The 26,714-nt window shown below is 35.6% G+C and overlaps 1 protein-coding gene across 1 annotated transcript in view; it reads left to right on the top strand.

The window, feature by feature from the left end:
• Positions 1-256: 256 nt before the first annotated feature.
• The window catches only part of LOC129233104 (translation initiation factor IF-2-like), a 36,588-nt gene continuing 10,130 nt past the window's right edge, over positions 257-26,714 (top strand). Inside the window, exon 1 of the mRNA XM_054867162.1 lies at positions 257-335. Coding sequence (XP_054723137.1) covers positions 333-335 — 3 coding nt within the window. The 5' untranslated portion in view covers positions 257-332. The remainder of the gene's footprint in view (positions 336-26,714) is intronic.

Below are 26,714 nucleotides of genomic sequence, written 5' to 3'. Positions count from 1 at the left end.
GAAATTTGTGATTTCCTCCCAATCAAATCCAGAACAACTCTCTCGTAAGAACTGAACTTAAGTGTTTTGAGTGTGAACCTCCTCTTAGAGATGATCGAAAACCGCTTTAGCGCAACTAAACCACTTTTCGTTTTCCTTCTAACGTTTATGGGTGGTCAGCTACCAGCAACTCGAAGCAGGCAGTGAACTCGAAACTCGCGTTTTTGGCGACTTTTAGAAAGTTGTTGCAGAGAGGGTTACTGGGGCAGTCAATGGCGGCCCGTATATATGTCTGCTAGCGTAAAAGCGGTCACACTTTTCGCTTGTCATCAGTAGCTCCCAAGACTTCAAACATGGTAAGTGCTCTTCATTCAAATTTCTTTATTTACATTGAAGGCTATCATTCATATATGAAATGCAAAATTAGATTTGGATTTAGGTGAAGTTCAGAAAATAGCGCTTTTCAACTTTTGGAATATTTAAAGAAAAGGATTAAAATTGTTTATCATCAGTGAACTATCGGAGATGAGTTCGGAAAAAGTGACTTAATATTTTAGTGTTTAACATATTTCGTTGTACATGAAATACACTGCCAGCTCAGTCATTTCCAGCCGAAGACTGCAGTTTCGTACTTATCCGAAAAGCACGAAACTGCAGTCCTCGGCTGGAAATGACTGAGCTGGCGGTGTATTTCATGTATTTCTGCTTTAGCCCTGGCTATTGAGCGGTAATTTACTGAATATATTTCGTTGTGCTCATCTATATATTCAAATGCTGGAAAAATGAAAGAAATAGGCTACGCACCAATCATAGTTTGACATTAGCATATTCCTCGATTTCCGCGATTTCTCTAAAACGAACCCATGAGCAGGGGCGTGCACAGAAGGGGAGGGTTTGCCCCGGGAACGACCCTGCAGGGGGCCCAATATTTTTAAAACTAGGGGTGAAATATGGGGTAAACAATATGGAGAGGGACCCGGAAAAGTCATTTGTGACGGGCCCCAAAATGTCCCCTGCCCATGAGTCGAAAGCAATGGTTGGCCAGCAAAGCTGATCCGTGTGATCTTCTGCCCTTATATAGAAGTTTGGTAAGACCCCATTTGGAGTATGCTGTTCAGTTTTGGTCTCCTTATCTTAAGAAAGATATTAATGTATTGGAAAGGGTTCAAAGGCGGGCTACAAGGCTAATAAATGGACTTTCCCACTTAGATTATGATTCCAGGCTTAGAAGGCTAAAAATGTACAGTCTTGAGCAAAGAAGAGACCGAGGGGACATGATTCAGTTGTTTAAATTTATTAAAATGAAAGATGTTACGGGGCTGAAGTTTAGCACTGAAAACAGGACAAGGGGTCATTGTTTTAAGCTATTAAAATCTCAGGCTAACATGGATATAAGGAAAAATTATTATTTTAGCAGGGTAGTGGAACCTTGGAACAGTTTACCGGAAGAGGTGGTAATGAGCAAGGGAGTAGATAGTTTTAAGAGGGCCATTGATCTTCACTGGGGATTGTAAATTGACTAGGACCAGTCTAGCTGGGCCCAGAGCCTGTTGCTGGTCGTCACTTTTGTATTTGTATTTGTGTTGACCGATGTTTTCGATTTCACAACGCAAAATCGACGATGAGTCATAATATCCCAAATTCGGACACAAATACGTAAAAATTGGTTTCTGGAGCATTGATAAAATAAGCATCAAGTAAGGAAAGCAACAACTCTTGTTCTGTAATGTCATTCATTTTCAATGTAATTCTAAATGATTTGGAAAATGTAAAAATGGTTTCAACTTTTATTTGTGCACTGGAATCTTCTTAAGGGGTCACACTACCTTTAAAGCAATTTTTTTTTTATTTAAGTAAATTCTATTTTTGGTTGAAACCATAACATGCTTACTTACTTTGTAATTAATAATTTTTTAAAGAAATTTTTAAATATTGCTTACTTTTTTTAAAAATTCAAAACATTTAGGAAAATTTTAATTTTTTAAAATCCCTAAGGCTTTTTTGTTTTTAAACTAAGGCAAAAAAATCTTTTTGCCAAATGATCACAATCATCATCTCTAAAAATCTGTGCATTCATTTGCTTTTGTGTTTACTAGAAAATTTTCTGTGATCAATTACGGAAAAAATCGTAATTTTTTTCAAACAATTTTGGTTTTTAAAGGTATAACATGCTCTAAACATTTGAATAATTTATAAAATGCTTATCCAATGCACAGTTTTGTTAAATATATTATCTTAATTGCAAAACGTATTACTTTAAAGCTGTATCTTTAATAGAAAAAAAATCCTTAGGGATTCTTATGACACGAAAACACAAAAAAACGATCATCGAGAAAAATCAGTTTAAAGTTTTTCTTTTGCATAAGAACACATAGCGAGCATGACCTAAAACCATTCATAGCTTTTTAAATATTTGAACTAAAGCAATGAAACTTTTCCCCTGTGTTTGGACTGGTGTTTGGTTTTGAAATAAGCAATAAAAATTTTTTTGATCGTTTGGTCATTTTTGAGGTACTGTAACCCCGGTGCGGTTTGCATTTTTTTTTTTTTTTGCACATCAAATTTCATCACCTCCTAACGCAAAAATATCGCCTTTTGCCGCAACTCAAACATTTTACTGTTATTGAAAAAATAGGGGTAAAATTTTCACCTCATTCCTCTCGCAGAAGATGTTATTTTGTTCATGGGTGATTTTCAAAACGATTGACATTTCGGTGTCATGACATTTTCCATTGAATTAAATGTTAATAGAATTGTCTTTTAGGCGCTGCATAAGCATATAGTGAGGTATTGTTTTACATTAAATTCATTGCTTTCAGTGTCTTTTTCCATGGTTGTAAATTTATAAGCATTTTCTATTACTTAAGTTAGCTAGTAGTGGACATTTCCTTGTCCTGACTAGAAAGTTCACATAAATTTTATCTTTTTTGTACGCTTTAATGCAGTTTTTTCATTTTTTGTGCAAAGTACAGTCGACTCCCGCTACAACGCGATTCGACTTACGCGAAATGGCTACAACGCGAATTTTTCACGAGTAACGAATTTTAGAGCAAACGCGAATTTTTCGCCCACAACACGATTTTTTTCGGAAGGAAGTGTCAGCTTCGTTATTGGCTACTCAATATTGGTTTCATGAATGTCAATACAATGTGTACTAAGATCAGGATGATGAGATGTTGCCACAAATTGAAACGTTATATAAGAAAAGGCGAAGCAACCGTATTTAAAAATGTATTAGATAAGAATAACGATCTGATCATGGAGCAGAAATCATCACTATCTTCATTTTTTAACTCTTAAATAGTGTTACTGTATCTACTGTACAGTACTGTTATAGCACAAAATTTAAGTATTACTACTTGCTACGCGTACCATGTTTTACCTGCGTGTCTTTCCCTCCCATTGATCATTCATTTTGTGCATCTTAAAGTAATTCGTGTTGAATAAAACAACTTTTATATTTTAAATACAGTAAATGTTGAGTTTTATGTGGAAAAAAATATAGTGTATAGTTGAGGAATGCTTTAGAGCAGTTTGAGAAGTGTTTATAAGTGTTTAAAAGAATTTGTGGTACGCTTTAAAAAATTTGTATGCATATATTTTTAAACAACGCGAAATTTCGATTTACGCGAGGAGTCTTGGAACGCATCCCTCGCGTAACTCGGGACTCGACTGTAATATTTGTTACTTAAACACAGCTCAAATTGATTTTACAGAACTGCTCATCTAATAGTTTAAAATTTCAAATGCAGTGTGTGGCCTTAAGTGCAACTCATGAGTGTTACCACAGGGAATTTAATATTTTTTATGTGCAAAATATATCTTTTCCGTAGTTAGAACCAGTGTTAGGGAAGCCAGATTTGTATCTTAGAACGTTTAAGTCGAAAATTGGATATATTTATTCCTTTTATGTTGTATTTCGAAATGTGCAATTCAATGAGAAGATTACTTTAATCAAATCTCATCAGTGTTACCCATCAGTGTTATCAGTGTATGAGAAGTAATATTTGTTATTTAAACACAGCTCAAATTGATTTTACAGAACTGCTCGTCTAATATTTTAAAATTTCAAATGCAGTGTGTGGCCTTAAGTGCAACTCATGAGTGTTAACACAGGGAATTTAATATTATTTATGTGCAAAATATATATTTACCGTAGTTAGAAACAGTGTTAGGGAAGAAGCCATATTTGTATCTTCTTAGAACGTTTAAGTCGAAAATTGGATATACAGTCGGACCTCCATATATCGAAGTAGCAAATTATCGGAAAAAAAATCGATATGTAGAAATTTCGATATATAGAAACGATTTTATTTTATCCTAAAAGTCTCCTAAACATTAAAATTAAAACTAATTTACGTGTATGAAAGCCAATTTCTAATTTATACAAGCATCGGATAAAATAAAAGTTGGAAATTTAAAAAAATAACAGAAATTACATTTTTGCGCCTTCATACATCTTCATTCTTCAATTCAGCTTGATCCGCAACATGATGGGATTTTCATTTTGACAATGTAATCGAAAGAAAAGTAAAAAATCAATCTACTTAACTTGAATGATTTTTACTGAAGCTAAAAAGACGAGGAATGATAATCAACAGACAAAACGGAGAACTTGAAACAGATTTTACAATGTTACTGGTTACAATTAAGATTTGAAATAAACTTGAGTTAATTTAAGAACTCCAGAACAAAACAACGACCTATCTACACACCCCTCAACCCCCGATTCCTTATGAGTTTCGTAGCAACCTTTAGTGAACATAATTTTCTCCCCTAACTTTCATTTTTCATGAGACAGTCTAAAGTGGAAAAGATATCTACGAATGTGTCGAAAAAAAATTCGCGATATATGGAGATTTTTTCGACATATAGAAACAATTTTTCTATGTAATGAACATAGAAATGTGCTGGGATTTCGATGTATAGAAAATTTCGATATGTGGAAGTTCGATATATGGAGGTTCGACTGTATTTATTCCTTTTATGTTGTATTTCGAAATGTGCAATTCAATGAGAAGAGTATTTCAATCAAATCTCATCACCCATTTATCCTGAAATATTTTCTTAAGTATAGAAATACGCAATTAGCCATTAATGTATTTTGTGTTAAGGAAACAAGAGACCTAATTAAATTTTCGAAAACAACGATAAAATGTCTTCCAGTGAAGAATTCTTCTACAAATCTCATGAGTGTTACCACTCACGAGTGTTACTTTTAAAAGGAACGTAATGCATGAGAAAGGAGTAACGTCCATGATAAAAGAGACCCAAATAATGAGTAGATCCACAGTTATGGATATTGTAATACCTTCAACTCATACCTTTATCGAACAGATACATTTTATTCACATGTACAGTCATCTCTCGCTTCTTCGCGCTTTAACTCTCGCGGCTTCACTACTTCGCGGTTTTTTCAGTTTTTTTTTTTTTTTTTTTTTTGAGCAATCACGATTGCTCATTGTTCTCATTGACTGTTTTGATGTCCTTTGATTTTATTTTCCCACCGCCACCCTCTGCAGCATCACCGTCGACCGGCTCCTCACGATGCTACTCCTATAGCGAAAGCCGTCTCCAGGTTGCATCGATGTCCTACACACACGCGCATATACACACAACTACACACACACACACAAAAACACATACACACACATACACCTACACACACATACACAAACATATATACACATACACATGCGCATACATACAGACACCTATACATACACACAAAAACCCACAACTACCCACACACTTATGCCAGCACACAGACACAAACACACATGCCCACATACACATACCCCTACACACAAACACACATATCCCCCACACACAAACACACACGCCTACATACAAAAACACATACACACATACACCTACACACACATACACAAACATATATACACATACACACGCGCATACATACAGACACCTATACATACACACACAAAAACCCACAACTACCCACACACTTATGCCAGCACACAGACACAAACACACATGCCCACATACACATACCCCTACACACAAACACACATATCCTCCACACCCAAACACACCCGCCTACATACACACACTCGTGATTGCGAAAAACATAATTTGAATTCAAGATGTCAAAATTCTAATTAACTTTTCTTTTCTTTTTTCAAATTCAGTAACTAGCCTTTTGCATGCGCTCGTGTAAACTTTTTTCTACAAAAGAAGAACGATGTCTTTTTAAGCTGAGCTCTTCTGAGGCGTGTAGTTGTACTAGTTGAGGGAGTGGAGGCATAAAATCACCGAAGGAAGTGAAGGAAATCACTACCTCATTTTAACCGTTAAACACTAACTGGAAAGTATAAATCATTGTATTATTACTAGGGGATGTAAATGCATCTATAAATGGTGTTCAACAATGTACTAGCTTTGTAAGTTGTATACGGTATATACTTAGTACCTTTAATGAGGATAAAGGTAGAGAGGAAGAACGGGGGCTCATACGGTCACGAACTGGCAATTAATTCATCATCGAACAAGTTGAACTATTTTCATAGATTAGTAGATAGGTTGTAAGAACTTCATGTGTGTGTGTGTAGTTTATTTCTCAATGATTAACAATGTGATATATATGTCGCCTAATTTTATGCAATATATTAAGTAATACAAATAAGGTAGCAAAGGATGCTGTTTCATGTCTAGGGGCTCTAACTATGTTAGAAACCTATTTTAACTGTGCTAAGTAAGTTGATGCGCTCTAGTTAGGAAAATATTCCGTTTATAAATACAGAAACCGACTTCGCGGAAATTCAGTTATCGCGGTGAAGTCTGGAACGAATCAACCGCGATAAACGAGGGTTAACTGTATACATACATAAATTCACATTTATTAAGTGAGAACACTGACGCAAAGCTAATGCTTGCAGAAATGAAATTTGGGTGCACCGTTTAGGAAAATCCTTAATTATTTAAAAATGGAATTCAAATAACTACATATTTTAGAAGAATTAAAGCCCAAACTCTACAATAAATTTTCATGAGTTCATCTCTCATGAGTAACCACCCTTATATTTCTAATGTTCATGTGGAGTGCAGGTATTACATTTCGCTTCGGGGGGGGGGGGGGTTCCTCTTCTTGCCAAACTGGGGGGCGAAAGGTAAGTGATCTGCTTTTAATATAGATATCAAGGGAAATGTGATCCGGAGCTTACACATAATCCCAGCATGAATTAAAGGAAAATTCTTAAACAGAAAATAAACAGAATAAATTAAACAGAATTAAAAAATCTGTTTATTCTACTAAATTTACGCTCTCTTTCGAGTGCCATTTTTTGCACTTTCCAAGAATAGTTAACTGACTTGTGGCTGTTTGAACATCAAATTTCATCACAGTTCAAATATCCTAATGCAAAAATCGGTCCTTTTTACTTCCTTTTACAAAAAAGGAAGTATTGTATTCGTGAAAAAAATTTTACTCAAAAACCGACCTTAATTTCCATTTTTCTCACCCCCGAATGAATGTTGAGTTTTTTTTTCGACCCGACCACACGTGTATATATCTTTTGGAACCTACAGACACCCGAAATATCCATTTTGACGACCCCCAAGTTAATTACAACGAATTTTCTCGTGACATCCGTATGTGCGTATGTGTGTATCTCGCGTAAGTAAAAAACGGTATGCCCTAAAAAGTTGAAATTGGGTACGTCGACTCCTAGAGGGGTCTAGTTGTGCACCTCCCCTTTTGGTTGCATTCGGATGTTCCTAAGGGGGTCTTTTGCCCCTTTTTGGGGGTAAATCATTGTTCATTTCGATGTAAACTTAAGTGGTGTTATAATTTGTCGGACACTCGACAATCTATCGCCAGTCTTTAGGTCGCCAAATTTTGTCACCAACTTGGCGACAAATTTGGCGATTTTTTTAAATTCTGAATTTTTATTTTAATTCGGCCACTGTTGGTGATATTTAGAGAGTAAACAATTGAATCACATTAAAATTGCCAATGATGGGGAAATGACACGAAATTGGAGTAAAAGGAAGTCATGTGATGCACACATCAGCTCGTTTACTCTCACTAAAATGAGTCAACATGAGTCGGCCATACTTCTCGCAAAGATATTATATGATTAAAAATATTTTTTTTTATCAGTAATGTCCAAGGAGATTGGACACCAATGGCAAATCGAGGTACACGATTGGGCACCACCGATCTAAACTGACGGACAATAAAAGTATATTTCTCAATTTTAGCATAAATTTTGGATTTAGTATTTTGATACCTTTTCATTAAAAATAGCATATTTTGTTCCAAAAATGCTCTCAACGAATTCGATGTTATGCGCTTTATTTTGAGACGAATCAAAAATGGTTTGCCAAATATTAACGGGTTAGAAAAAGTTACACCTTCCGTCATGATTCGTGTTAGTTATTTTATTCATTTATTTTCTTAAACAAAATTGGCCAAAAAATGCGAGCGTTAAATTTTCTTAAAAACCTTATACTATAAAAAAGAGCTGATGTGTGCATCACATGACCTCCTTTTACACCAATTTAATGTTATTTCCCCATTATTGGCAATTTTAATGGGATTCTCTCTCTCTAACTCTCTAAATATCACCAACAATAGCCACATTGAAACCAGATTTTAAAACAAATCGCCAAATTTGTCGCCAAGTTGGCCACAAAACTTGGCGACCAAAAGACTAACGATATATCGCCAAGTGTCCGCCAAACTATAACACCACTTGAGTTTGCATCGAAATTAACAAAGAATTCCCCCCTCCCAAAAGGTGCAAAAGACCCCTTTAGATACACCCGAATGCAACCAAAATGAAAGGTGCACAACTAGACCCCACTAGGAGTCTACATACCAAATTTCAAATTTCTAGGACATACCGTTCCTGAGTTATGCGACATACATACACACATACGCACATACAGACGTCACGAGAAAACTCGTTGTAATTAACTCGGGAGACTTCAAAATGGATACTTCGGGCGTCTATACGTTCTTAGGTACATATGTACGTGTGGGTGGGTCGAAAAAGAAACTCAACATTCATTTGGAAATTAAGGCTGATTTTTGAGTGAAAATTTTTTCGCGAATACAATACTTCCTTTTTTTTTTGTAAAAGAAAGTAAAAAGAAGCAGCCTCAAACTCTGAATTGTTGGTTCTCTTTTTTCGGCACTTTCATTAATCTAGAGCTAAATAATGAGAAAATGAGTTTGTAAAAAGCAGGTGGAAACTTCATTCTAGCAATAAAATAAGCTCGCAGTCATTGATAATATCAATTCTTAGTTTGAAATTTCCTTTTATATCTAGAAAATCAAATGAAGGATATTTAGCTATACTATGTGTTCTGGGCTGAGTAATTTATAATAATATGAGATGCGGTAAAATAAGTTAAGCATAGGAGGTTGGTACATGAACTACACCGCCAGCTCAGTCAATTCCAGCCGAGGACTGCAGTTTCGTGCTTATTAGCACTCATCAGCCCGGCATAGGAGTGACTGAGCTGGAGGTGGAAAACCTCTTAAGGAAGCCAAGAGTGCCAAACAAACTGGGTGCGAATTCAAGAATTATCAATGTCCAGACGAGTGACCGAAACAATGGTTCGGTTCAACTCGAATATTGAAGTCAAGGCAGGTATATTCAGTAAGTTACCGCCCTATAACCTCCAGCTCAGTTACTCCTATGCCGGGCTGATGAGTGCTAATAGGCACGAAACTGCAGTTCTCGGCTGGAAATGACTGAGCTGGCGGTCTATTTCACGTATTTCTGCCTTAGCCCGGGCTATAGGGCGGTAACCCACTGAATAATAGGAGGTTGGTGTTTCAATAGGATTACAAAAATTGTTATAGAAAATCACTATTATTATGATTTATACAGGTGAGTTCTTTAATCATGTTCATGTTCTGACAGTGGATACCTTTAACACTTTATTGGAATACTTTGCTAAATATTTTAAAGAAACCTACTTTGGAAAAATCTATGCGATGCACCATTTTTAGCGATAAAAATGAATTTTTAGTCATTGGAATCATTGTGATGTCGTAAAAAATATTTAGAGTTTACATGTTGAAAAATGTTCCCAATTAGTGTCTTAATAGGAATTTCTATCAGGGCTGTGGAGTCGGAGTCAAAGAGTCGGAGTCGGACTGATTTTTACTTCCTTTTACAAAAAAAGGAAGTATTGTATTCGCGAAAAAAATTTCATTCAAAAATCGGCCTTAATTTCCATTTTTCTCACCCCCGAATGAATGTTGAATTTTTTTCCCGACCTGATCACTCTTGCATGTATGCCTAGGAACGTACAGACACCCGAAATATCCATTTTGACGATCCCCGAGTTAATTACAACGAGTTTTCTCGTGACGTCTGTATGTACGTATGTATGTACGTATGTATGTGTGTATGTATGTCGCATAAATAAAGAACGGAATGTCCTAGGAAGTTGAAATTTGGTACGTAGACTCCTAGTGGGGTCTAGTTGTCCATCTTCCTTTTTGGTCTCATTCGTATGCTCCAAAGGGGGTCTTTTGCCCCTTTTTGGGAGAAAATCATTGTTAACTTCGATGTAAACTCAAGTGGTGTTATAATTTGGCGGACACTTGGCGATATATCGCCAGTCTTTTGGTCGCCAAGTTTTGTCGCCAACTTGGCGACAAATTTGGCGATTTTTTTTTTTTTTTTTTTAATCTGGCTTCAATTTGGGCCACTGTTGGTGATATTTAGAGAGTAAAGTATTGAATCACATTAAAACTGCCAATAATGGGGAAATGACATTAAATTGGAGTAAAAGGAAATCATGTGATGCACACATCAGTGCGTTTACCTCAATATCAGTTACAAAATAGTAAAAGGAATGTATGAATCGTTTGAACAAGTCGGGAAACTTCTGAGGGTGCTTGGTAAATTCAAATAAGTATTGGCTTAGCCTGAAAGCGCAAATCCAAAAGATTCGATAAAGTATAAATGTTTTTTTTTTTTTTAATCTAAAGACTTTATCTAAGAAAGCTTGGTTATCACTAAAAAGTTCAAAATAAAATCAGTACATGATTATTTAGTTACAACACTCAATTTTTGTAGTTAATCCTAAAATCTTCTTATTAAGGTTCATTCTAAAGCTACCAATAAAACTAAAATTATAAATTGAGCCAAGAAATGTAGCTATAGCAAAAGCTATTCGTACAAAGCTGTATACCGCCGCATTTTGGATAAAATTTGCTCCAGACATGTACCCGACTTCTCCCCGCAATATCTATACTAATATTATAAAGAGAGAGGGCGGATTTTTGTTTGTTTATATGTTCGAATTAATCTCCGGAACCACTGCAACTATTTGCAAAATTCTTTCACTACATAAAAGGTGCATTCTTACTCAGTGACAGGCTATAATTTGTGCATATATGTATTCATACTATTTTTTAAACCAATAGTTTGTCTTCGCTACCAGTTTTTGTTTCGTACTGTTTTGTTCTTATATTTCGATTTCGATTCACAACTGTATTTATGTCGAGGACTGCATACTAAGTGCCTTGCCTCCATTATTTTTTATACCGATAGATGGCAGCACCATGACCGGATCGAACAGTTAATGAGAATTTAGAACTAGACCAGGAGCTAATAGCTACCTGGTGCTAGCACCCCTAGAGGTATCGTCTCACTTGGAGGACATTGAGACCACGAGCCTATTTAACGTCGCCCAGTCCCCTTTAATGACGACGGTGGATCTTCGACCATCGAGGTTCGAACTCGGGACCCTCCGGGCCCGAATCCGACACTCTACCGATCGGGCTACCACGGCCCTTGTTCTTATATACTACGTAAAAGCAAATTCCGATTGCTCCGTATGCGTAATAACAGAGTGGTTGACGGTTCTCTTCGAACTGAATGTTGGGGGTTGGGGGTACGTGATAGGAGCAAATATCATGATGCCAGCATGAGATTTGGCCAAAACCTTTGCATGTATTTGTAGCTGCAGAGGATAAGGTATATAGCATACTCTTTGCATTGAACATTGCAAACCAATTAGATTCACAGAATGGCAATGCCTCAAAATTTTGCCAAATGAATTATAACTGAGATTCGCTTCGAGCAAATTAGTTTTTAAATTCAAGTAGTGCAGATAGACGATAATAATCCGTACTTCTAAAAGTTGTAAGTTTGCTTGCATTTCGGGCTATCTTTTAAGTTTTTTTTTTATTCATATTAAAATCGAAATGAAAAACATCCGCCAATGAATCCACCTAAGTACATGTAGTTTAGCCAATTCTAAATTTAAAGAGTAATTGAACTTTATTACTTTACGTTCAAAGTCAAGAGTTAAAACAATGACGAACAAAGAACATTCGATAGGAAAATAAATTGACAGAGGAAAAATAAATAAAAGGTAAGAAATAAATTTGGATTTTGACCTCTTGAATTCGAATTATGTTTTTCGCAATCACGAATCTGTGTGTGTATGGCGTGTGTGTTTATGTGTGGGGGGGGGTATGTGTGTTTGTGTGTAGGGGGTATGTGTATGTGTGTAGGCATGTGTGTTTATGTCTGTGTACAGGTATGAGTGTGTGGGTAGTTGTAAGTATGAGTGTTTTTGTGTGTGAGGGGGGGAATGTGTATGTGTGTGTAGGCATGTGTGTTTATGTCTGTGTACAGGTATGAGTGTGTGGGTAGTTGTGTGTATGAGTGTTTGTGTGTGAGGGGGGGGAATGTGTATGTGTGTGTAGGCATGTGTGTTTATGTCTGTGTACAGATATGAGTGTGTGGATAGTTGTGTGTATGGGGGTTTGTGTGTGAGGGGGGGAATGTGTATGTGTGTGTAGGCATATGTGTTTGTGTCTGTGTGCAGGCATGAGTGTGTGGGTAGTTGTGTGTGTATGTGTAGATGTCTGTATGTATGCGTGTGTGTGTATGTGTTTGTGTATGTATGTGTGTGTATGTGTTTGTACGTACGTGTATGTATGCGTGTAAGTGTAGGATATTGTGGCAACCTGGAGATGGCTTTCGCTATAGGAGCAGCATCGTGAGGAACCGGTCGACGATAATGTTGCAGAGGGTGCTGGCGGGAAAATAAAATGATAGGACCACAAAACAGTGAGAACAATAAGCAATCGTGATTGCTCAAAAATTATTTGGAGAAATATTCTTCATGATCATATTTAGTCATTAAAAACGATATAGTTAAAGAATATAGCTCACAAATATGATATCAGGACCAAATTTAAAAAATTAATTTGAATTTTGACATTTTGAATTCAAATTATGTTTTTCGCAATCACAAGCGTGTGTATGTAGGCGTGTGTATTTGTGTGTGGGGGTATGTGTGTTTGTGTGTAGGGGTATGTGTATGTGTTCAGGCATGTGTGTTTGTCTGTGTGCTAGCATAAGTGTGTGGGTAGTTGTGTATACGAATGTGTGTATGTGTGTGTGAGGGTATGTGTGTGTAAGCATATGTGTTTGTGTAAGTGTGCAGGCATGAATGTGTAGGTAGTTGTGTGTATGTGTTTGTGTATGTGTGTATGTATGTGTTTGTGTATGTGTGCGTGTGTAGTTGTGTATGTATGCGCGTGTGTGTAGGACATGGATGCAACCTGGACACGGTTTTCGCTAGAGGAGCGGCTGGCGGTGGTAAAATAAAATGATAGCACGCCAAAAAATGTCAAGTGAAAGCAATAAGCAATCGTGATTGCTCAAAAAAAAAAAAAAAAAAAATAGAGGCATATGTGAAAAAAAGCAAACTTTCTGAATAAAACGAGTACAAGAGATTGAAACGTGTCCGAGTACTGATACTCAACTCTTAGTCGTAATTACAATATTCATCTAATTAGCCAATCGGAGTTTTTTCATGCAAGAATTCATTTAGAACATTTCTTGGTCCAACATATTTCCAAAGTCTTATCATAGTTAAGGGGTTACAGCACCTCAAAAATGATGAAACTATCAAACAAATTTTTTATTGCTTATTTCAAAACTAAAAACTATTCTTAACACAGGGAAAAAGTTTTATTGCTTTAGTTCAAATATTTAAAAAGTTAGGAGTGGTTTTAGGCCATGCTCGCTATGTGTTCTTATGCAAAAGAAAAACTTTAAACTGCTTTTTCTCGATGATGGTATTTTTGTGTTTTCATGTCATTAAAATCCCTAAGGATTTTTTTCTATTAAAGATACAGCTTTAAAGTAATACTTTTTGCAATTGGGATAACATATTTGTCAAAACTGTGCATTGGATAAGCATTTTATAAATGACTCAAATGTTTAGAGCATGTTAAACCTTTAAAAGCCAATTTTTTATTAAAAAAAACTTTGATTTTTTACATAATTAATCACAGAAAATTTCCTAATAAACTCATAAGCAAATGAATGCACAGATTTTTAGAGATGATTAAAAAAAAATTTTTAATTAGTGCAAAAATAAGAAAGCCTTAGGGATTTGAAAAAAATTGAAATTTTCTTCAATTTTTTGAATTTTTAAAAAAAGTAGGCAATATTTTTAAATTTTAAAAATAAATGATTGATTAAGAAATAAGTATGCATGATATGGTTTCAAAAAAATAAAAAAATTTCTTAAATTTAAAAAAAAAGTTTGAAAGATACTTAGACCCCTTAAAGGTCCTGCCAACCTATCGAGCAGCAAGTATAGAACTCAGTCTTATAGAGGAGGACAAACCTCGGAAACTAGCTTTATGTGATACATGTAACTTTTTTACTTTGCTCCTAAACTAGTTGTTTATAACTATTTTAACTTTTATGTCAGTTTTTAGATCCTATTGCTATATGGCGAACATTTCAAAAAAATCTCTGTGCCGACACATTGTAAGGAGAACGTCAGCAGAAATATTATGATTGTCGTTCAATGTTAAACGACACACTGTAAAAAAAAAAAAAAAAAAAAAAATCCGAAGTGTTACTGATTATTTCCGTGGAACGTGTCAGGATTTCATAGGATTTTATTCTCTTCCTGAGAAAAATCAAGTATCTTTGTCAAAAAGCTTCCTGAATTTCTACAAGTTGTGCAAATGCATGCTTCTCACTGTTATGAAAAATATTTTGAGCTACCAGTATAAAATTTAACTGAACGTATTCAATAAGTGTATCGGGACTTTACTTAGTGGTGGAAGAACTGAACTTTCCACATTTAAACGACTTTGAATATCTCCCCCGGAAACTCTCCGCATGTTCCATATAAAACGAGCTGATGTGTGCATCACATGACTTCCTTTTACTCCAATTTAATGTCATTTCTCATTTTTGGCAGTTTTAATGTGATTCAATAGTTTACTCTCTAAATATCACCAACAGAGGCCAAATTAAAACCAGATTTAAAAAAAAATAAATAAATAAATCGCCAAATTTGTCGCCAAGTTGGCGACAAAACTTGACGACCAAAAGACTGGCGATATATCGCCAAGTGTCCGCCAAATTATAACACCACTTGTGTTTACATCGAAATTAACAATGATTTCCCCCCAAAAAGGGGCAAAAGACCCCTTTAGAAACACCCGAATGCAACCAAAAAGGAAGGTGCACAACTAGACTCCTCTAGGAGTCTATGTACCAAATTTCAACTTTCTAGGACATTCCGTTTTTGAGTTATGCGAGATACATACACACATACGCACAAACATACGTACATACAGACGTCACGAGAAAACTCGTTGTAATTAATTCGGGGATTGTCAAAATGGATATTTCGGGTGTCTGTACGTTCCTATGACATATATCCACGTGTGGTCGGGTTGAAAAATAAACTTAACATTCATTCGGGGGTGAGAAAAATGGAAATTAAGGCCGATTTTTGAGTGATAATCTTTTCTCGAATACAATACTTCCTTTTTTGTAAAAGGAAGTAAAAACAGGCAATTGGGAGAACTTCTTCAAGAGGTTGTCTCATAAGGATGAGGGGTCATTGTTTTAAGCTATTTAAATCTCAGGCTAACTTGGAAATCAGGAAAAACTACTACTTTAGCAGGGTCGTGGGCAGTTGGAATAGCTTACCGGAAGAGGCGGTAAGGAGCAAGGGGGTGGATAGCTTTAAGAGGGCCATTGATCTTCATTGGGGACTCATTAATTGACTAGGACCAGCCTAGCTGGGCCCAGAGCCTGTTGCTGGTCGTCACATTTGTATTAAGTAGGACAAATGTTCGAAGAGCCACCGTTTTGTATAGAAGGCGTAGATAGAACCCTAAAAGACCAAAAAGGTTCAGACAATATTATGAGAAGTATCACCTTTGTATTTGAGGGTGTCTTTCAATAAGATCTTCAAGTGGTGCCCTAGAGAAACGCGTGCAGATATACGAGGCGTATTTTTAAAGTAAGTTCCGTTTTGATATAAAAAAAGAACGAGTACAGATAGAGCAAAGAAATTTATTGCACAAAAATCTACCATCCTTACGCTATTTTTTTGACATTGCTCCCGTGATTTTCCAAACATTTGTCATAGCGTGGTACAGGTTTTTGTATACCTATTCATAGAAAATGGCCGCCTGTGTAGTCAGCCATGGGATAACATGTTCTCTGAGCTCATTATTGCTGTTGTGCCACAGACCACCTACGAAAGACTTTAGATGCCGAAACAAATGAAAGATGTTGCGAGCGAGGCGAGGGCAGACCAGAGGATGTTCAAAAACGCCCCAGCCAAAGCCCTGTAAGAGTCCTCATGGTTGACTAAACGGGCGGTAACTTTGTACGAATAGGTATACAAAAACCTGTACCACGCTTTGACAAATGCTTGGAAAATCACGGGAGCAATGTCGAAAAATAGCGTAAGGGTGGTAGATTTTTGTGCACTAAATTACTTAGCTCTATCTGTACTCGTTCCTTTTTTATATAAAAACGGAACTTACTTTAAAAACACGCCTCGTACTTCAAGCCTGATTAAAGTCGTCTCCTTTTAGGAGCCCTTTACAAACTCTGTATCTTACGCAAAACTATAAGAGCCCGTTAAGGAAATGCTGGTAATACTAGTCTTTTACTGTAAGAAAGTAACCGTAAAACACATGGTACAGGATATATCATCAAAATAGATGAGTTGAGAAATTCTCTCTAAAGGATTTGATCCTGAATGTTAATCCTGAAACCAAGAAGCTGATGTGTGCATCACATGACTTCCTTTTACTCCAATTTAATGTCATTTCCCCGTTACTGGCAATTTTAATGTGATTCAATAGTTTACTCTCTAAATATCACCAACAGTGGAAATAGAAATCAGATTTTTAAAAAAATAGCCAAATTTGTCGCCAAGTTGGCGACAAAACTTGGCGACCAAAAGACTGGCGATGTATCGCCAAGTGTCCGACAAATTATATCACCACTTGAGTTTACATCGAAATTAACAATGATTTCCCCCCAAAAAGGGGCAAAAGACCCCTTTTGGAGCATACGAATGCAACCAAAAAGGGAGGTGCACAACTAGACCCCACTAGGAGTCTAAGTCCAAATTTCAACTTTCTAGGACATTCCGTTCTTTTTCCATACATACGCGCATACAGACGTCACGAGGAAACTCGTTGTAATTGACTCGGGGATCTTTAAAATGGATATTTCGGGTGTTTGTACGTTGCTAGGCATATATCCACGTGTGGTCGGGTTGAAAAATAAACTCAACATTCATTCGGGGGTGAGCAAAATGGAAATGAAGGCCGATTTTTGAGTGAAAATTTTTTCGCGAATACAATACTTCCTTTTTTGTAAAAGGAAGTAAAAATGCCACCTTCTTGATGCAAACTCTGAAAAAAACTTAGAAAAATGAAGCATTTACAGAAAAAGTGACGTCAACTAAAATCGAAAAAGAGTGATGCATGTTGTCTGAGCTGCATCGAGTCCACTGGCACGTTGTCTATGTTTGAGTTTAAGTGCGTGATTTTTTGAAAAAACGTTAAAATATTTTCCTTGGCTTTAAACTTCTCTTCATATCGTGAGAAAAATACTTTAAAAAATTATAGTTTAATGTGGGCATGGTTTATGGTTAAACAACCACATAGCAATATCAGGTTTTAATTGAGAAAAACAACTCACTATTTACCACCAAATGTTCCAAAACGTTGTAAAAATGCCATACTCTTCAAGTAGTAGTAAAGCTAGATTTGTCACCGAACTATAAGAAGCAGGCGTTTTCAAGCGCATCAAACTTTTAGAAAAAAAGTCCTGCATTTACGAACGCCGAAAAAAAAAAAGGAAATCTATTTTCTTCCCATCAGATGGGTGCATTTACAAGTTTAAAATTGATTTACTAGTATCTTCAGTGACTATTTTCTTGGTTACTGCCAACGATGGAGTTTCTATTTGGCCTTATAGTATTTTAGAAGACTTCATTGGGTAGGTTGTCAAATGTTAACGCGATGCATAAGGGTTAAAAAGCGCTGAACTACAAACTTTCTTATAATTATGGCTCTGTTGCCAAAACCGTGTTCCAAGCGTGTCGCTGATGAGCACTAAAATCAGTTGTTACGCATACTTTTTCTGCCGATTGTGTTTGAAAAATTTTCTGGTGGTAATAGGTTGCTAACTATTTTCAATTGCATGCAACGAAGGTTCTCAAACTTAACGATAATTAATTTTTGGAGAAACTTGAGCTGGTCAGTTTTTCGCAGACTTTTCATCTCGACCAAGTTTGCAACTGTACGGAAATTTGTTCGTGTAGAAAAAGCAATTTTATGACTAAAAAATTTTATCTTTGGGTTTCTATTTTTTAAATTCACTAAAAACAAACTTTGTGAATTAAAATGCATCATAGGATCTCTGTGTTAAATTTGGCCGAGATTCGACGTAAACTGGATTTGTACAATTAATACACACAAACGCACGCACATACAGCCATTTTTATACACAAAAAAAAACGAGCTGATGTGTGCATCACATGACTTCCTTTTACTCCAATTTAATGTCATTTCCCCATTATTGGCAATTTTAATGTGATTCAATTGTTTACTCTCTAAATATCACCATCAGTGGCCAAATTGAAACCAAATTTAAAATTAAAAAAAAAACCATCGCCAAATTTGTCACCAAGTTGGCGACAAAACTTGGCGACCGAAAGACTGGCGATATATCGCCAAGTGTCCGACAAATTATAACACCACTTGAGTTTGCATTGAAATTAACAATGATTCCCCCAAAAAAGGTGCAAAAGATCCCCTTAGGAACATTTGAATGCAACCAAAAGAGAAGGTGCACAACTAGGTCCCACTAGGAGTCGACGTACCAAATTTCAACTTTCTAGGACATACCGTTTTTGAGTTATGTGAGATACATACATACATACGGACGTCATGAGAAAATTCGCTGTAATTAACTCGGGGGTCGTCAAAATGGATATTTCGGGTGTCTGTAGGTTCCTAGGCAAATATCCACGAGTAGTCGGGTCAAAAAAAAAAAAAAAAAACTCAACATTCATTCGGGGGTGAGAAAAATGGAAAATAAGACCGATTTTTGAGTGAAAATTTTTTCGCGAATACAATACTTCCCTTTTTGTAAAAGGAAGTAAAAAACTGTAAGCACACTGGCAGAAGGAAAAAAATCGTGTGAAAATACCGCAGCGCTTGCATTTCCAATAACCTGGCCTTTTGACCAACACGAGCACTTTTCGGGCCGTATTAGGCCCAGTTTCTAGGACTCTGTTGGATTAATATATGTGTAGTAGGAACTCATTGTCGGAAGTAACTGGGAGCGATAACAATCCGGATCAATGAAAATCCGAGTGATGCGAAAGGCATTTTTAACAGACTTCAAAAAGGAGGCGGTTATCAATTCATACCGTATGTATGTTTGTTTTTTTGTTTGTCCACTCACAGCGTCTCACCTAGTGAACCGATTTTGACAATTCCTTTTTTAATGGATAGGGGATGGCTCAACTTAGGTCCCATTACTTTGCTTGACCATATTTGTTCTATAGAAAAAAGTTATAGGCAAAAAACAGTACATTTTATGCAATTTTCCTATTAAATGATTAAAATGATACGAAACCTATTGTTATAACAGTTTGGTGCCGTATAACAGTAACATTAATAGTAATTGTAATGGTAATTTTGAATAAAGGCATCTCTGAAGCAATACAGTGATATAGAGCCGAACTTCTTACTAGGTAACTTCTTACCTTTACTAAAATATCTACATTTACACTAAAAAGAATGAAATAAAAAAATTTTGAAAAAAAAAAATAGAAACGACTTCAAATTGCTCTAAAAAGGGAAAAATAATTTTCTTCTTTAAACACCATCGGTAATACTTTTAAACATAATTTTTGAAGTTGGCGCAAAAACGATAGATAAGATCATTCACAGCCATAACTCAACTACAACTATAAATTTAACCGGGCCTAGTTTCTCCACTACCACATACATTATGCATTGATGACAGCATATATGAGTAACGATATAAATGTTTCGTTCCTAACTTTTGGATGATTTTCTGAAAAAAATATGAACGAAGCATCGTTACACGGGATTTTTCTTTTTTGTTTTTGCGCCAACTTCAAAAATTATGTTTAAAGTATTATCGATGGTGTTTCAAGAATAAAATTATTTTTCACTTTTTAGAGCAATTTTAAAGTCGGTTCTATTTTTTTTTTCAAATTTTTTTTATATCACTTGTAGTTGAGCTGAAGTGGTGTGCCCACGTATACCCTGTTGTTTGTTAGATGACTTCAATTTATTCTAGTTGTTTATTTAATCAAAACAAAAAGCGAATACAGTAGGCGCCGCTTAATGTGATCACGGTTAATGTTATCATTCGCTTAATGTTATCAGAATCCCGAAGTCCCGGAACACTTGTATGTTAACACACGTTAAAAAAAGTCGGATATTGTAATCAGCGTCTTCGTTTATTGCTATCATTTTTTCATTAACTTTCAATTCCCCCCCCCCCGTTTTTGTTCCTGAATTAACAGAAATACATAGGCAAACCCTGACAAGACTCACTTTCTGTGTAGCATTCTGTGGTTTTTAATAGCAGTTCAAAATTTTTCTAGGACTACAGATTCCCCCTAAGAAAACTTTCTTTTTCACCTAAAAAAAAATTCAGTCGCTGGACATGTTGCAGGCATTGATGTAGGAACTCCATTGTTGCCATTACTTTGTAAGCTATTAAAGAATTGTGTCGAGATTGAAAACAAAGCGAAGTTAAATTAAAATTTAAACAACAAGCAAAACCAACCTGGAAAAGATAGAAAAGCAGAATGTGCTTTGAAACTGGTTTACGAATGTCAGGGAAAACGGCCCTATTTTACTTCACCTATTACTATGTGATTAAAAATTGCATAATTTAGCTTTAACTTTCTATAATTCAGATATTTCCATTCTGTTAATTTAATAATTTATAATTGGAAAGTGCGTTCAGTTGAGTCATTTTGTTTTTAATTTGAGGTTTCCAAAATAAATGCACCTTAATTTTAAAAAAAAACTCATTATTTTGTATCTCCTGGATTCTTTTCGGTTATTATTATCAGTCGGTTATTGTTATCAAATTGTATTTGTCCCAAAGTGATCACATTAAGCGGCGCCTACTGTATTTGACGCCATTTTGCATTTTTATTTTAACTCTACAAATGGATAAACGAGGTGCTACTTAAATAGTACTTACATATATGAGGGTTGGAGCTTTTATAGTGGCAACTATTTATTGACACGTAATAGAAAAGGGATACCAATGTTGACTATCCTTCAATCAAGTCTCTGTACAACCCGTTTGCATCAATGTGGAAGTCGTGCTCTGTCGAATGGAGTGACAACCTATGAAACAAGATTCAGTGAATTACCGCCCAATAGCCCCCCAGGGCTAAAGCAGAAATACATGAAAATCACCTGAATCACCTTAATGAAAGAATGGGGGACATTATTCATTACTAGGGGTTTTTAGGGCTAAACTCTAGTTGTCCTTATAATTTTGTTCAGTTTTAACAATGACATTTTTTTTATTAATCATGGTAAAATATTTATATTGTATTTTCAAATGTTCTGCATTTCACAATGATTTCTAGCATAAAAAAGCATTTTGTGTAAAAAAAAAAACAAATTATTTCAGATTTTTTTTTCTTGTACTGTGCAATTTTCTGTGTGTCCTTATAATTCTAACCACCACTGTATCTCCTATCCAAAACCAAGAAGTTGTTCACCTACTATTTCTACTGGTTATCTCAACATTTTTAAATTTAGCACTTGCATCAAATTTGCTTCTCACTGCCACAGTTGTTCTGTAACTTTTGTCACATAAAAGGTATGCTTCTGCTGTCATTTTCCAATAGAAAGGGATATCATCCCTGCGTTTTGGGGGACCTGCGACAAACTGAAGGAAACAAAAACGTTTTTTCATTATCCTTCATCGTAAATAGCTTGAAATGAGCTGACATTTTCAGACATTAGTTAGTTACTATGAACAGTAATTTTATAGTTAGTAAGTTACCACCCTATAGCCAGTGCTAAGGCAGAAATACATGAAATACACCGCCAGCTCAGTCAATTCCAGCCGAGGACTGCAGTTTCGTGCTTATTAACACTCAACAGCCCGGCATAGGAGTGACTGAGCTGGAGGTGGAAAACCTCTTGAGAAAGCCTAGAGTGCCAGACTGAAACAATGGTTCGGTTCAACTCGAATATTGAAGGCAAGGCAAGGTATATTTAGTAAGTTACCGCCCTATAGCCAGGGCTAAATCAGAAATACATGAAATACACCGCCAGCTCAGTCAATTCCATCGAGGACTGCAGTTTCGTGTTTATTAGCACTCAAAAGAAATTTGAGTCTAATAAGCACGAAACACTCGTGCACGAAACAGTCGTGCTTATTAGCACGAAGTGCTAATAAGTACTCAGTCAGGAATTGACTGAGCTGGCGGTGTATTTCATGTAGTAATTTTATAGGTTTTTGAAAGTATTACTTATATTCAGGAAGAAGTATGCATTAGTTTCAAAAATATCAATTTTGTTTGCATGTTTTTGGCTCATAACGCGCAGAGATTTTCTTCCTGGCTAGCCAAACTTTCCCAAAACTTGATAGCATACAAGAAAACCATTATATGAAAATTTGAAACAAAAATTTTGAAAATTTGATGAAATATGAATATTTAAAGCAGTTGAGTTCTCACTGCGCATGTGCGAAAGATAGCAATTCAAAATTCTGTAACCAAATGAGTTGGATAACTTAAGAAAAAAAATGCAGTTGAATACCTTTAACATTTAGAAAGATATCAGTGATTTAATGAGCCGCGTTTCATTCATTCTTGGGTAGACGACGAAACGTGCGGGATGGATCGCAAATTTGCAACAAATCATTTTGTCACAAATCATACTGAGCTACAGCTGCTCAGTATGATTTGTGACAAAAACAGATTATTTGTGAACGATCCCTTACGATTCGTCCCCTCCGTGAATAATTGAATTGCTGCTCATTGAATCACCGATATATTTTTAAATTTTAAAGATATGCAACAGAATTTTTTTTATAAGTTACCCAGCTCTTTTGATTGCAAAATGTTGGAAGTTATAAATGACTATCTTTCGCGCCTGCGCAGTGAAAACTTAACTGCTTTTAGTGTTCATATTTCATCAAATTTTCAAAATTTTGATTTCAATTATAATATAATGGTTTTCTTCTTTGCTGTAAAGTTTCCTGAAAGCTTGACAAACCAGGACAGAAACTGTTGCGTACTATGAGCAAGGAAACCTGCGAACGAAGTTGATAGTTTTGAAAGAAATGCCATCAAAAATCTATAAAGTAATTGTACATCGAACCAATTTCTGAAATTTACAGCTTATTCCATACCATGAAGGATTATCAAAAAACGTTTTTGTTTTCTTCAATTTGTTATTGGTCCCCTAAGTAAATGGGTGAAAGAATTTTTATTAGAAAATGAAAGCTTACGTGACAAAAGTTAAAGAACAATTTGTCTCCTATTTATCGAGAAATATGTAAAGATGTGATTTTTTTTCAAGTGTGTTGAAATTAATGAGCGGTAGTGTATGTATATATAATTTCAAAAAGCTATTATTTCGTATGAACACCATAACTTCTTCAATAATTCATAAGTAAAGCAACATTTGAAAGATTTTTTTTCACAGCTTATGGCAACAACTGTTTTACCAACGGTTTTTCAAAAAGTTGATTTATTTTGTTTTTCATTAAGCATTGCTTTAATGTATAGCATGCTGCGAGGGAGGCCTTATTGGTTCAGTTGATTAGAGTGTCATGCGAATAACACAAAGGTCATGATTTCTCCCCCTGAGCCTGAAAATGTCTCTTGTAAACTTTCCTCTGCAGAATTGTGATCCAAATTTTCATTAATATTTAAGGGGTCTAAGTACCCTTAACCTTCAAAATTTTCAATTTTCTGGAAAAAATATATGCTATGCCTAATTTAATTCTGAACAATTTGATATCTTATTTATTACCATACGCAAAAAACTTTTCAAGTTATCGTGAAAATGCGTAAACTTTCCCCCATAGAGATTAATGCTTACAGCAGTTGTTTAAGCCTCTTTTTCTAAAATGCCGGTTTCTCGTTTTCCGCGCATGATATCTTTGAAAGTTTCTTATGTATTTCCGTAAAACTTTTCATGCGTGTTTGTCTGGTTAATTTTTATGATCTGAACCTAAATTTTAACTAAAAATAAAAGTTAATAATTTTTAAAAAATCATTTTCCCCCAAAATTTTGGAAAATTTGGATATTAACTTATAAAATTTCAAAAATAAATTAAATAATTTGAAAAAAAGTAAATGAATTTAAGTTTAAATCATAAAACTAAACCAGACAAGCATGCACAAAAAAAATTACGGAAATATATAAGAAACTTTCTGAGATATCATGCGCGCAAAACGATAAACCTGAGAAAAAGAGGCATAAACAGCTGCTGTTAACATAAATCTCTATAGGGAAAGTATACGCATTTTTACGATAACTTGAAAAGTTTTTTGCGTATGGTAATAAATAAGGTATCAAATTGTTCAGAATTAAATTAGGCATAACATATATTTTTTCCAGAAAATCGAAAATTTTCTGGAAAAGATTTAGAGATGTTTTTAGTCGTTTTTTAGAGGTTTAAAATATTTAGAGGAGGGCTAGATAGATTTAGATTAAGGGATCCTAAGACCCCTTAATCTAAATCTATCTAGCCCTCCTGTCAGAGTAGTCTGACTGCAATGGGGAGGTCCCGGCTCGGGCATGGATGTACTTTCTCTCTTTTGCCCTCGTCCTTTCTACGAGGCTTGTTTTTGAAGTAAGGTCCGCTTAAAAATAAAAAAGAACAAGTATAGATAGAGCAAAGACATTTATTGCGCAAAAATCTACCACCCTTACGCTATTTTTTGACATTGCTCCCGTGATCTTCCAAGCATTGGTCATAGCGTGGTACAGGTTTTTGTATACCTATTCGTACAAATTTGCCGCCTGTGTAGACGACCATGAGGACTCTTACAGGGCTTTGGCTGGGACGTTTTTGAACATCCTCTGGTCTACCCCCACCTCGCTCGCAGCCACTTTCATTTGTTCCGGCATCTAAAGTCTTTCCTAGGTGGTCTGTGGCACAACAGCAATAATGAGCTCAGAGAACATGTTACCCTATGGTGGACTACAATTTTCTACGAATAGGTATACAAAAACCTGTACCACGCTATGACAAATGCTTGGAAAATCACGGAAGCAGTGTCGAAACGTAGCGTAAGGGTGGTAGAATTTTTGCAATAAATGTCTTTGCTTTATTTGTTCTAGTTCTTTTTTTATTTCAAAACGAACCTTACTTTAAAAACTTCCCTCGTAAGTGTGAATGTGTTGTTCTGCGCCTTCCGTATGGCATATGTGTACTGTGGAAGTCGGTCTTGACACCAAATGACGGTACAGTTGGAAAAGTAAAGTCCAAATTGCCAGCCTAACTGACAACAACAACAAATCTATCTTTCTGTAGTATAAAATGTGAAAGATTATTTATTTGAACATAGTAAACCGCAAAATGACTTTTAAAAATGAGTCCAATTTATTGTCTTGCTCACACTTGATGTATAGCATAGCAAGATGGAGGCTGAATTGGTTCGAGCGTCACATTCGCGAATGTCGTGGGTTCGATCAGGGACTGATTTACGGCGGAGCATTCGGGGCCCGGGGCACCAAAGGAAAGGGGGCACCAAATTTCTGTCATCATTTATTTATTTATTTATTTATTTATTTTTTGAGCAAAAAAACAGAAAAAAACTCCAAAACAGTTTTATGATGGACAATGTGTCATATTATACTCTAAGCAAAGTCTGAAGTTCTGTTTTTATGTGCTAATTTGATTACAAAACTAAAATTCAAGATGTCAGCCTAGGATGGCATATTAAAGAAATTTTCCTGCTTGTTTGAATGCGACAAGCAAACTATTCGAGAAAGTGCAAAAGATCTTTAAAAATCTTGCTCCTGTGATTTGGAGGAATCTTTTCCTGATGAATTTATTTATATTAGTTCAATCAACGGAAAAGAAAGTTCAGTCACCGAAAAGTTAAAAAAAATCCATAAACTTGGTAAATAGATACTTTTGCCATATATACAGCCCAGAAATTGTTTTTGACTTTGCCAATCTCCAATGGTAGTGGAGAACGATCATTTTTGCTATTGAAGAAAACTAAGTGTCCTTTGCGTACTCTCATTTCTGATAGTAAATCATCTTCATTAGCTCTATTATCAATAGGAGGAAGTTTGACCGCAAAACTTGGTTATAAGGACATTATAGATGAATTTACTACAAGAAAACAAAGGAGAAAACAAAGGAACACAGAAAGCACATTATGATTTTCCTTAACCA

The sequence above is a fragment of the Uloborus diversus genome, unplaced genomic scaffold, assembly GCF_026930045.1.
Source record: "Uloborus diversus isolate 005 unplaced genomic scaffold, Udiv.v.3.1 scaffold_17, whole genome shotgun sequence".
In the NCBI taxonomy this organism is placed as follows: Eukaryota; Metazoa; Arthropoda; class Arachnida; order Araneae; family Uloboridae; genus Uloborus; species Uloborus diversus.
This window is presented reverse-complemented; position numbering and strand designations above follow the sequence as displayed.